At 34.3% G+C, this 13,629-nt stretch overlaps 1 protein-coding gene across 4 annotated transcripts in view; it reads left to right on the top strand.

Moving 5' to 3' along the window:
• The window catches only part of DENND1B (DENN domain containing 1B), a 244,789-nt gene that overhangs the window by 207,350 nt on the left and 23,810 nt on the right, over positions 1 to 13,629 (top strand). For all 4 annotated transcript variants that reach the window (XM_073356748.1, XM_073356747.1, XM_073356749.1 and 1 more), the window contains 4 exons: positions 2,196 to 2,236; positions 3,157 to 3,225; positions 5,833 to 5,889; positions 6,742 to 6,852. In XM_073356748.1, the coding sequence (XP_073212849.1) occupies positions 2,196 to 2,236; positions 3,157 to 3,225; positions 5,833 to 5,889; positions 6,742 to 6,852 (278 nt within the window). The remainder of the gene's footprint in view (positions 1 to 2,195; positions 2,237 to 3,156; positions 3,226 to 5,832; positions 5,890 to 6,741; positions 6,853 to 13,629) is intronic.

The raw sequence follows: 13,629 nt of genomic DNA, 5'->3' as shown, positions 1-13,629 counted from the left end.
ACGTATTGGCAAATTTAGTGAAGAAAATATCAGCAAACATTCGTATTTTATCAGTACACTAATTTTTTTAGTTGTGGTGACAACCTTGGAGCTACTGGTGGAAAAAGATTCTACTTAACAGTAAAGAAGTCAAGAGACTTTGAACCTCTGTTGGGAATGTGAGATTTATAATAAGAATTCAACATTTTCCTATTTAAATTTGAGGTAGTTCAGATATTGGCTCAGCATAAATGGTGTTTGCTTCATGTTTTCCCTGGTTGAGTATGTATCTGTTTTTCTTCACAAGTAAATGGTAGAACTCGGAAGACTTTGTGATCTGCAAGCCTCCCCACCAGTGTACTGGTCTAATAAACCTCTTATTAAATTACAAAATCTCATCTACTGTAATCTCTTGTAACAAATGGAATTCAGAGGGGCCGTGATAAACACACTTCAAGTGCGGAAATTTCTTTCTTAAGCAAGAGCCGATGGTAGTCCATTATTTCAATGGGTTTTTGATCAAGCCCATAATCATTATTTGGTTAACTTTGCCATAACCCTGAGCAATAAATTGTTACGTTCTCAAGTTCATTATATTAGTGAATGAATAGTGGCTACATTCTACTTTATGGTGAGGAAATAGTTTTTGTATGTATATTATGTGTCCTCCACTAACACTAGTGAGTAGCTCATGAAAGCTTATGCTCAAATAAATTTGTTAGTCTCTAAGGTGCCACAAGTACTCCTTTTCTTTTTGCGAATACAGACTAACTCGGCTGCTACTCTGAAACTAGTGAGCCTAGTCAATCTTAAAAAGATAACTGTTCAGTCTTTGTGAATGTAGCATATTGGTTAAGGCACTTGTGCCGTGGATAAGTGCACAGTCAACTCTAGTAAGCTCTCTTTTCCAACTTGGCATCCCTTTCACTCACTGCACTGTTTCTGAGAACTTGGGTATTGCAGAATTGCTTGCAAGGAATTTAGTGCAATGGTATGGAACGTTTAAATGAAAGCATTTCTACAAGTCCAAACAGCTAAATCCCTTCACTTGTTTCCCTCAGAAATTGCTGTATTAGCTTTTACGATTATCCAGTTAGTCCTCAGACATGTTCTATGAGAGCTAGATTGTTGGTGTTTTGGCTTTCCACCAGCCAATCCAGGTTCTAGTTATTAGATTTATTTCAGAGCTTAAACTTGTGAAATCTCCTATTAAAAAGCTGATGTTTTGTCAAAGGATATCAGTGTGTTCTTTGCAAAGTTGATAAATTCTCTCTTTGAGCAACATGATTTTTGTGATCTCAGATTTTTTGCTTGGAAGCATTCGTTCATAGTAACTGTCGTTGTACTTCACAATATTAGTAAATTCAAGTGATTAAGCTACTCTTAACATTTCTCAAAGGTAAGAAAGTCAGTCTTGCATGTTCAACTGAAGTGTCTTCTGAAACTGATGTTTCAGTTCTACCTCAACCACCTTATCAAATGTTAGCATATCTTCTGTAGCCAATTTAATAATATAATAGCACCCAATGATTTTATCTATGTTGTTAGTTGTCTTACTCATCCACTTGCCTTCTACACTGTGAAGGAAAGAACATGTAATTTACATTTCCAATCACAGTGGGTTTCCCTGCAAAGGAGATGTGAAGCGATATTAAAGTCCTTATGCCTGTTGCTAGTCCTTTTCCCTCTGATATTAAGATGGTAGTGTCTGTAGCACAGTTCATTTTCTCACTGCAAGTTTTTCTTTTTGCCCAGAGGAATAGGGGAAGGAACCCAGTTCTAGGTAAAAAGGGGGAAATCACCATATCCAATACAAAATATATTCTTAGCACAATATATACACACCCCTCGTTCAGACTTTTTTTTATAATTTTTTCCTTTCGTTTTTAGTGAGTCTGAATATTTGATGGCGACTTTAATTTCTCATCATACTTGAGTCAGAGTTAGCAGTTTTCTTCAGAGAAAACGATTGGGTATGGTGAAAAAGAAGCACTATTAGAAAGAAAACAAGGGGGTTCATAATAGGGTAGCCCCATTTTTGCTTTTTGTGTACATGGATTTTCCTCCTTCACAGTATTGGAAGGCTCAAACTCATGTTTAACAATCTATGGGGATTTTTTTTTAATACAAACTGTATTGTGGAGGGGGCAGGAACACCCAAAAATGTGCTGAATGTGTTTCTGATTATTTTATTTTATTTTACATTCACATCTTAGGAAATTCAAGATCTTATCAGCAGTGGGTGCATACAGTAAAGGTATAACAATTTTATTTTTATTTGACTAGTTTATTTATCTTTGAAAAAGTCAGCATACTGAACATCGAGCTTTAAAAGGATATTTGACTTTATATGGTCAATTAGCCGCAATCTCTAAATTTTTGCAGTGTTCCTTGTATTATTGTAACAGAGAAAGTATATTACATTAGTAAGGAAGTTATTTTTACCCAAATATTTTTGTCATAAACTAGTGTCTTTGTCATGACAATATGTTTATATTAGTTTAAAAATGAGAAAATGTCTCATGCACAAAATAAATGCCAAATTTTGGAAAGCACAGAATGTTTTTCTGTTTATCTAGCCAAGGTTTTTTCTGTATGCTATATTGTGTTAAATTCCATAACTGTGAGTTAGGTATGGCACTAGGATTTGATAGGAATTTTATCACTTCTAGTAAACAGCAGTTTGGTTAATATTAATGTTTTTACATAGTCTGACTAACAGAGGACCTGTGTTGCACAACGTTGTTACTAGGCAGGATTAGTAAAAGATAGTACTGTTGACAAAACTCTTGTGATTAAATAGGACCTGATTACCTCAATGTGATAGAAATAGATTTTTTAAAATGATACAATATATACATTAATAAGCCAAGGAAAACTTCCAATATGACATGTAATATGGTAACGGTTCATGCATGGGTATGAGAATACGTCATTATGTTAGAATGCATTGATAAATATGTGTCAGCCATGATAATGACATACTGTAACCCTTGTGTAGATGTAGACAGTAGGTTGTAGATAGAATGCAGCTGTGGAAATTTTTCCTAATTTAAAAAGAGGGCTATTATTTTTGTACTTTATTTTATGTCAGCCTGTCATCTATTTTTCTTGCTAATGTTTTAACTTTTAACCTGTGTTATAAGGGTTATTAAAATATGCTTTTGTATGTTTCAGAAAGGAGGTGCACTAATCAACACAGCGATGACCAAAGCCAGCCCTGCTGTGAAGACAGCATACAAATTTGTAAGATCAACACAATCTGTGCATAAAAAATTGCAGAAACCACCTACAATCTCCAGTTATTGTCAAAAACTGAAAAATCTGTATCCTTCCGATATGTATTACAGAAAAACATTACAGCCTAAGAAATTGTTTTCAGCTTTTATTCCTATCTTGTGGAGAACAGTAACCACTCCATGTTACTGTTTTGAGTGGTTCAGTATGCTATTTCTGGCTTCATTCAAAATATACAGTAGATTCTTATTTGAATACCTGTTACATATTTGAAATACAGCTGAAAACCTCTACTTAGCTGATGATACTAAAAACGGACTCTGAAAATACTAAATCTCATTTACACTAAGGCCCCTTTACTCCTCCCTGGCAGTGTAAATTAAAAGTCAGTATAAATGTTGTTTACAGTTCTAGGTGGTGTAAAGGAGTCTCTGTATAAATAACAATAAGACCCTAACAACTCCACTTTGACACTAAGTAGTAACCTATCCAAAGTAGGTTTGGAAGCATTTATATTGTGTGCAGGGAACGATTGCAGTCCAAAAATTCCACCATAAGCAAGCTATTACTTATTTTGTTGTGAGCATCTTTTAAACTTATTGCTATAGTGTTAATAAAATAGCACTAATTCAAAAAGTTATGGACTTGCACTCTTGGCCATTGATTTACAGCTTATCTAGATGAAGCTGGGGTGTAAATCTGCACTGCTCTAGCATGCCACATGCCAACTGTCCACATGAACCACGCTACAGTAAAAGTTACCTGATGCATTTTGATCTAGCCCGCTTTGAAACAGGAATAGGATCCAAGTGTTCCAGGGAACTTTTAGTGCATGGTAGCAGGGTCCACACTGGCAGTGCGCAGCAGGCTTGTGTAGTGAAAATTTACACCCCAGCTCACCACACGCTGTTTAACTAGTTTTATGTCTTCAGTCTGACAAGCAGTCCAGTTTTTAAATTATCTTTAAATATCCCTAGATTATAAAGAATGTGAATTACATTATATTATCCAGGGTATAGAAACAGTGTGGTAGCTCATAAGAAATGACACAATGATTAAGTATTTTAAGATTGGGTTCAAAGCACACAGGGGAAGAATCTTCTCTGCCTTCCTTTTGGCTTTTCCAAGGGCTCTTTAGATTGATGCATAGTACAGTAGTTCTGAATAAATCAATGCTACAGTGTGATGCTAGTAGATTTTAAATAAAACTTTAAAAGAGAATTTTTAATTATACATCAATTCAAACCCTCACAAAAGTCATGAGGAGAGAAACAGGTAAATAAATTAAAGGTACTATATATCAACACACTCATTTATAATTTAAAAATGGTTCATTAACAGGCTAGCAGGAAATTATTCTCCTCCTCTGTTTTTCATGATCTTAGATGAAGTTTCATGATTTCCTCCCAGCCACCCATTTTTCCCATTGTGTCTCTGATCCTACAACTTTTTCTGCATCGGCAGACGCCTTTGTGTGCAAGAAGCTTTATTAATTTCAGTGGGAATCTGTGCATGTTCAGGCATGTAACAAAGTGCAGGAGCAGGTCTATATGTCCTCTATTTTCCTTTCACCTTCCATACATGCATGCATCTACTACATGGCACCCTGTTGCTTGTTATTGAGCTACTGAGTTTATGATTTCAGGGTCACATTTTCAAAAGTTCCCTAATCTGGCCTTCAAAACTGTCCCAAGTTGTTGTATATGGAAACACTCATAACTCTCCCCACAAACTACATCTCCTCGGGTGCAAAATCAATAATTGAGATGTGTATGTCTGTGATTTTCATGGGTAGATTCTGAAATTCTTTATATATGGCCCTTAAATGTGAAAAGGCATGGGCATAATTTTCAAGGCTACTTTTGAAAATTTGGTTCTAAAAGTTAACTTGAGTCTAACTCGGTTCGTGTAAGGAAAACTTTCCTATTTCTCTTAAGACCGGTTAGCATTTTTTCTAGCAAAAATAAAATGTAGAAAACTTAAGAATATAATTACTTGTCATCTAGAATGGTAATTCATCTCTAAATAGAGGGATGCCCTTGGGTCCATTTTCTGTGCAAATTATTGTCATGAACAATCATGGGACTTGGCTGTCTATTTTAATGCACACAGTTTCCTCCTATCAACACTATGCTGTTCAGCAGCGCTGGAGAAATTCTCCATCTGCATATAAAACCACTTCATTTCTTTTAAGATTGATGTTGCCTTGCAAATTACCACACTGGAACACTACAGCAGTGAGCTTGAAAATCTTAACAGTTTTCCAACATGAGTTGCTATTAAAATACTACTTCAGATTTAAAGTACCATCTCAAATAAGGGGATGGACACAAGAGACCAGCAGGACGGTTCATTTTTAGCAATAGGTGAGAATACATTGGCTAAATTAATGTGTTTTCACAACATTGGCATGTATGTACATCTCTTACTAACTGACTGCTATTAGTATAGCTAACTGGGACAGCCCATGTGAAATTAGTGATAGAGAGTATTATCCTTATATCACATAGAATTAAAAAAAATAATTTCTCATTAAGTAGGCCTTACGCAGCATATTCTTTGAACAAAGCCTATCTCTTGCACCACCAGTTAAGTCCTTTTGTTTTAATTTTCTAGGCAAAAAGTCATGCAAAGCAGGGAATAAAAGAAGTGAGGAGTAAGTTAAAACACAAGGTATGTAATACAATTTTACTTTCTTACCTTGCTTCTTGTATCAGTTTGAAGCTTATACTTTACAAATCACATGAGATTTGTGTTTTTAATGACTTTTGAAATATGCTTAGCCCTTTGTTCAAGAATACATTTTTCATAACGAGCCCTCTGGCAACTATCTGTCATTCTATGCATCCACTGAATAATCTCTTTATTGTTTGCATATTTTATCATAGAACAACAGAGCTCTTCAAAGATACATTAACAGGATGTATGTTTTCATAAAGTTGATTGCTTTGATATCACAATTGAAGCCTTTGCTTCAAGCTGAGAATTTAAGACAGGATAGTCTTGCAGTACAATGTAATTCAGAAGGTGTAGTTGTCTGTTTAGGATTTATAAGATCCAAGCACAATGTTAATTTTTAAAATAGAGAAACATTTCAACTTTGAAAAGTAACACAGAAATATCAGAATGAAGCTTGATTTAGGCATTTAAGGACAGTTTTCCTAATGAGTTTTATTTCTTCACTTACGATTTTCCTTGTGGGAAGGGGGAACTAACTACAATGTTATTTTATACTTTTCTCAAATATAAAGTTTTAAAAAATATGTCATAAACATGAATGGATTTAAATTGTTTTATATACATTCTAAAAGCTTAATTTGAAAACTTCACACTGGGAAAGATGCATTTGATAACTATTAACTTTTTGGAATGCTGTATTTCATTTTGTTAATAGATACGATCTTATGACAGATATTTAATAACAAATGATCTGTGTTAACAATGATTTTTAGTACTCTTAAGTATACACCGGGTATGTAGATAAATATTATAAACATGGGATTTTAAATCTATTCTGTTGTGTAGGAGAGTGATGAAGAATATGGAACTTGTAGCTCTGGTGTACTACAGTGTGCGCCAGTGTACACATTACACAATCAGAAAAGAGGAAACTCAGAAAAACGAAGGCTTGCTCAGGTAAGTCACCTGAAATCTGTGCTCACTTTCTTAAAATATGGGGGGAAACTGTTTTCCTGTTACAGTAGTGTGTTAAAATATTATGGTAAATACCTTTATTACCATCTGTATTCAGGAAATATGATAAGTAGTATTCACAATAATATTGCTTGCATAATATGCTGTTTTGAGCGTAGAGAGAATGGCTTATCATATATCATCCTCCTGGAGGGAAAAAAATAGGAAATTCAGCAGGGGAGATGAGATTGCCAGGTACATCTCCAGGAAAAGAAATCTCAATTGATTCTTAGAAATAGGACTATTTTCAAAAAAATATTTAAAATTATTTAATAACTACTGTTTAAAAGTACTATAAGAGTCAGTACTAAACAGTTAGATAAATGCTAGGCATATTGACGGTGTGATCTGTTGAAAAGTTTACTTAGTAGTCTGTATCTTTTATGGACTTCCATTAGATAAAATAATTTCATAGGCATAAAACACACATTTCAGATCAGGCTTGAATATTAGTTTTTGAATAAAGGAATTCTGGTATATTCATATATACCCAAGCCGATTTTCACTGCTAAGCTATCTTTTTACAGCCCTAAAATATAGTGGCATGTGTTAATACTTTACCTAAAGCCAGTTGATTTTGAGAGAGGGCATGCCTTTAATTCAGACCTTGCTCAAGCTGATTATCATATAGTGAATTTACTACTAAGTCAACTAGCTAACAGTGTGTCAGATGTCTTGTCTTTCTGTTCTCAGTTCCTTTAATGGGTCTGATTCTCTGTAACAGGTGTAATATCTCAATTTTAACCCAATACTAATTCCCAAATGTCCAAATTCTATTTGAATTATTGCTTTATTCTGTATAGAGTAATGAACAGTTTGCGGGGTTTTGTGATCTCTTTTGAATAAGAATATATATTTTTAATAATATATACAGACTCCTGTTTTTGATACCACAAATGTTTCTTCCTTAGATAAGATGGGTGTACTGTAGGTCAAATGAGTACCTCTTCGAATTGACAGTTGTATTTACCTGACTATTGACATTATTTTACTTTATATATAATAATAATAATGTTATGATAAAATTCTAGTTTTGTAAGCCCATGCATTCAGGTTTTTTGAATGATAAAAAAGAAAGTGTTTGTGGAAACTAATATACAATTAGAGTAGATCAATGACTTGCTCAGTAGAATGTTAGAAAATATATGGTAACACTAAAGCCATTTGTTTCAGTGGTATAAATAATTTAGGCATATCTGTTTTAATTATGCAGGCGGATTCTCTTCTGTAACATGTTTTTCAGGTTTCTTTTTAAATACAGTAATACTAAAGTCTGCAGTGTATTTCACCTAGACTAACACAGTGCATCCTTTCTTTCAAGAACCTTGTATAGTTTAAATTTCTTATCTTGACTGTTGAGACAGAAGATATGCAGATACATTTAGAATTTTAAAAATGTAGTATTTATAACAGAAATTGATACTTAACATATTTATTTTTAATTGGTAACTGTCATTCTAATATACAGAAACTTTTTCTTTAACCACATCTGTGTCGCATAACACTGCTTTTTTCAGGACACAGTAGAAACACATACCCAAATCTGTTTATATGTTCACTTAAACTTTTATGCAAATGTACAACACAAATGTAGCTAAAATATGTGTCTGCACATTCAGATGCTTTTAAATGCTGCACATATACAAAAACTGTGAGTTTATTAATTTACTTCATGGTCAGGTCTGTCTGCTGTTCCACTTCAACTGTTTAATTTTAGTACTGGAGTCTACATCAATAAATTGTACCAAAGTAAATTTTATTATTAGATATTAATGTTTCTTCTGAAGGACTGTGTTATTGCAGAATACTTCAACATTTATCTGATTTTTCATTCATACAATCGTATACTACTGAGATTTAGTACATCTTTTCTGCCAACTAGCCAACTTTTTATTTTTGAAACAGCATACACTTCTTTCTGAATGATACAGTGTATCAGGTCAGAACAGCAGAGATTTTTTTGTCCTATATAGAGCAAGGAAAATCTTAATGTGCTTTAAAAAGCAGGGGTTTGTTTACAAGACAAGCTCTCTTACTAAGGGCTCCGTATCTGTGCCGAGCTGAAAGAGCAGCATGACCTATGTCCCCACCCCATCCTCACCCTGAATGTCACATGCACTCAGTGGGCAGGAAACAACAAGCTATAATCACTGACCAAGAAGTTTGGTCTTGTACAGTTCCAAAAAATGCAAACTGGGCTTTGTGGTCCCAAAACATCATTATCTATATGGAGTCTCAGGCTGTCCTATGTGTTATAACTGGTGCGGTTTTTAAACATGGATGCTATTAGCATCAGCTAACAATAATGCAAGATCCATTGAACTAACTGCTGGCTTTGAAAGCTTGCATCTATGTAAATTATATTACTTATTATTAAAAGCAAGTGAATTGCATTCATAACTACACTTCATAATTGTAGGACTTTGTCTGTCTGGAGCTTTCCTTCCTGCTGATAAATCTTTTTGTCCAGGTTTCTAAAATGGCACCGCTCACTGTCCTCTCAGTGTAGTAACTGAAAAATAAGATAGTGCTAATGGTCATACGGTAGCTTATTCATTTAAATATACATTTTAAATAATGGATAAAGATTGGTTCATTGAAAAATCAACTATCAGAATACTTCTAAAATCCCAGACAGTTTAGATTTTTACGTCTTCTTACCTCAAGACAATGTGGGCTTCCCCCACCTCCAACCCCCTCATTATTAACCATCTCACAGTAAGTCTTTTTAAAGTACTGCAACATAAAGAATTTAATGTTGCACTTTCTGTTTCATGTCAGGCCTATGGATGGGAGTTTTTATTTCCCCATTGCTGCTTTCCAGTAAATCATAAATGTCAAATTAGTCATTTGAAATTAATTCAAAAATATTGTTGATAATTTAAAAAAAACTTTTATAAAATAGTGTATAATGCTGAAGTTCTCTTGATTCTAGTGATCAGTTTAATGACTGTTTCATTACCAGGAGATTTTGTACAATAGAATGTGAATCTGCTTTTTACTCCAACAAATAGTAGTTTGTATGCTGGTCTACTAATTAGTACGGTTATTTCCTGTTTTGTTGATGAGGCTTAAATAAATGTCAAGGGTACAGCCATGAAGATCTTCCAATTAGGCCTTGCGTTTGTAAAACCCAGCCCCTTTGCTTTTGTGTGAAGATGACAGTTCCAACTGCAGCCTCAGCCTAACAGGGCTCCAGGGAAAGGATTCTTCTCTGGTTTTATTGAAAACAAGGCCAGTTTGGCCCAGTGAGAATACCAGCACTGGTCACAATGCAGAGCCATTTTTAACAATGAATATTTACTAATCTTTATCATTGCTCTTGTGGTTGTTTTAAAAAAAATTAGACTTTTAAAAAAATAATAAATCAGAATGAATTATGATATGTAAAATAGCCGTTGAAGCTTAATCAGAGGATAAATAATTAAATCTGTTATCACAAACTATAGTGATTATATTGGTTTCCTTTCATTAGCATTTGGAAAATCTTTCCCAAAGAAAGCAAAACAAAACACAAAAAACCCCACAATTCAACTTAACGTAAGATAGTGTTAGAAGAATTGTTCTCTCTCTCTCTCTCTTTCTCATATATGTTTGAGCCCACTCTTGCTTAGGTTAGCTATTCTGGGCTTTTTGTGTGTGCGTGAGCTTAGCTGTATTGCAAGTCAACATTAACAGATGGATTGCCCTAAGCAAGGGAAAACCACAACAACAAAATCTAGTGAAAGTAGAGGATTGAAGCTTTTTATTGTTAAGCCTTATTAAAACCTTGGCATGTACACTGCTGTTAACTGTTTCATGCCTTAAACTAATAGCATTTCTCTGATATTTTCTATATTCTAAGTGGACAAGGTACCTGAGATAGTATGAGAAATTTCTAGTTAAATGTTTTGAACGACAAACTAAAGCAAAACATGAGATTGTTTCAGCCCATGTTTACATTATTGTGCCACATATTATTAGCAAATTACACTGTGTTGACTGTCTTTTTACTATTTACCAACATTTTTTGGTAATGCATGAATTAAACTACTGAGAACTCAGTTTTTCAGAATTCATTTTGATTCCTTTTCTTTACATGCATTGATGCAGTGCAGATTTTGGGTGGGGGGGAGTGTACACAGACCCAACTATTTTTCTACCATATTGCTTAAAATACAACCCCCCCCGCCTCCGCCCCCCCCAAAAAAGGAGTTTCAATAAGAATAAAGGAGGAATACCAGGAAGATCTGTTTGTTTTCATGAATATGATCTATGTAGTTTTACCATATGTAACCATTATCCCAGGTGATTGGTGGCTTATTTAAAAGGGAACATTGCTGGGTTTAAATAGTCCTTATGTATTCAGTGGCTTATAAAACATGCTAGCAGGTTTGCAGAGTACTGTGTAATGGCTATGAGCTCACTTGATAATTAATAAGCTACCAATGCACCCTTGTCTCAAAGGAAATAGACGTAAGACTTATAGGCATGCAGTAACTTGTAGCCATAATAAAAAATAGGGAATTTGGACTGTAAGTGTGGATTTACTGGGAATCCCAATGTGTCCCTGCTACTTTACTACATATATATCGAAGCAACCAGGTGAACTACTTGTCACAGCTGTGCAGTATTTTAAATATAATGTTTTAAAAATCTCATTTATAATTGAAACTTCTTTATGTAACAAGTATAACTAAAACCAGTTGAGATTAAACGTTTTATCTTGCTTTCCCCATAAGTGAATTGACCAAATAAAAGTATTTTCCTCTTTTCTTTTTAAAGCAGAACATAGAGGTGAATTTCAGATACGTAGTACAATATATCATAATAAATAGAACACACACAGTTCAAGTGAAAGAATGTGTACTTCGGCTCGTCCTCAACAGCTATAGCAAGTCTTGCTGGAGGAGGCAGTATGTGGCATCTTCAGGAGAATACCGAATGCCCCATACATTAATACCATCTCCAATGGCTAGCAAAAAAATGACATAAATATTAGCTGCAAAGAGCCTCCAGTGCCTGACTACCCTCCAAAACTGGCAAAAGGTGATTATGGCGGGTCATGGTGGGAATAGAAAGGAAATGGGAGAAGAGGAGACTGGAGCAAAATTGGGCCATTGGAGTGCTGCTGAATATAAATACTGCAAAAGAGTCCCACTATCAAACACGAACCAAACATCTTCATAATTTAAAAAATATAAAAGTTGTGGTTCTATGCTTTCTATTTTATTTGGATTCAGCTGAAATGTTTGGGATCACATTTGGGAAACAGAATAGCAGCTTCTGTCCACATGCCTCATATCTACTGAAAATCCTCCATGGAGCTTGTGTAGCTTTAATCCTCATTGAATAATTAAATTAATGTAGATAAAATATTACAATTGAGAGATGTCATATACAGTAACAATTAACAGTTTTGAATTCATAAATAAGAGTGTGCTTCATCTTTAGGGAAAATTTTCCTGTAAAATATTTGTTCTGCAATAAAGTTTGGTCAATTAGTAAATGATGTATTTTGAACAAAAGAGGGCATAATTTGAAAATATTGTGGGCAATTTTAGTTTTTTTTAATTTATGGGGAAGGTTTTTTGTCTTTGTATGTCAAGTAAATCTCTTCATTCTGCAAATTGTTCAGCTTTTCTTTTAATTAAAAATGAAAAACCTAGAGAACAAAAAATTCAAATTATAGATTACAAGACTGCCCTCTGGTGGTCCTGATGTCTTCCCATATACTACAAGCATATATGTAGCCAAATCTCATATGGTGAATGCTTGCTCTTTACATCAAAAGATCTTTTAGAAACAAAACAGTAACCATTATCTCAATAGAATTCTTATCTAAAAGAGTATCCAGACTTATAGACATTGGTCATATCCATGTCCTTCAAACAGAACAATCTTTTGTAGATGTACTCTCTGAACAGTAACAATCTATAAGTTTCCTTATTTTACTTAAAATATTTCTGGCATAACCATACTATTGAATTAATTATGAAAAATATTGAAGGGGGACTACCTCATTTCAGTGATTTATTTAGCAAATTGATGTATTTAAAACAAAAAAGAGACAATGCAGATATCATAAAGCTTTTTATTTTTATCTCTGATTGTTTCTCTTCTATTCTCAGCCCATTCATTTTTTCTTCCTGTTAAGGTCTTACCAAAACAGAAAGAACGCTTATGGTACTAGCTGCATTACTGGTGCAAGTTTCTCCTTTACTCAGTGTTGACTTGTAGTCTTATATTTCATGGTATTCCATCAAAGACATCTGCCCTTCTCTGGTTTTGCCTCCCCAGTGGAAAACCATAATTGAGAGCCATCTCTGTCAGTCATCAAGTTTCCAAACAAAAAAAAGGAGGGCCTGGAAGCTGGTCCAGAAGCTCTTGCTGGCTTTTGTGGCATTTAGATGAGTATTTGGCCTTTTCATGGCAAAGGCACCAACACATACTGCATCAGCTTTATCCAAATGAGAAACCTAGAAAGTGAAAGCTTGGCAGGTGGATTCTTTTGACATATGCAATCTATTTTACTTCTGGAACTAATGAATGAAAAGGCAGTTCAGCTGTGAGTCTGTCACAAAAACAACCTTAGTGTTGCACAAACAAAGGATTCTTTTAAGGGTCTGAAAGAGAAACACTGTTGTGCTGAGTATGCTGTAGAGAATCAGAAGAAGCTCTTTAATATTTGATAATTAACTGAAGTAACTAGGGGTAGACTACTAATCGAGATAAATTACA

Source organism: Lepidochelys kempii, chromosome 8 (assembly GCF_965140265.1).
Source record: "Lepidochelys kempii isolate rLepKem1 chromosome 8, rLepKem1.hap2, whole genome shotgun sequence".
Lineage (NCBI taxonomy): Eukaryota > Metazoa > Chordata > Testudines > Cheloniidae > Lepidochelys > Lepidochelys kempii.
Note: the sequence above shows the minus strand (reverse complement) of the source record. Positions and strands in the feature narration are given on the sequence as shown.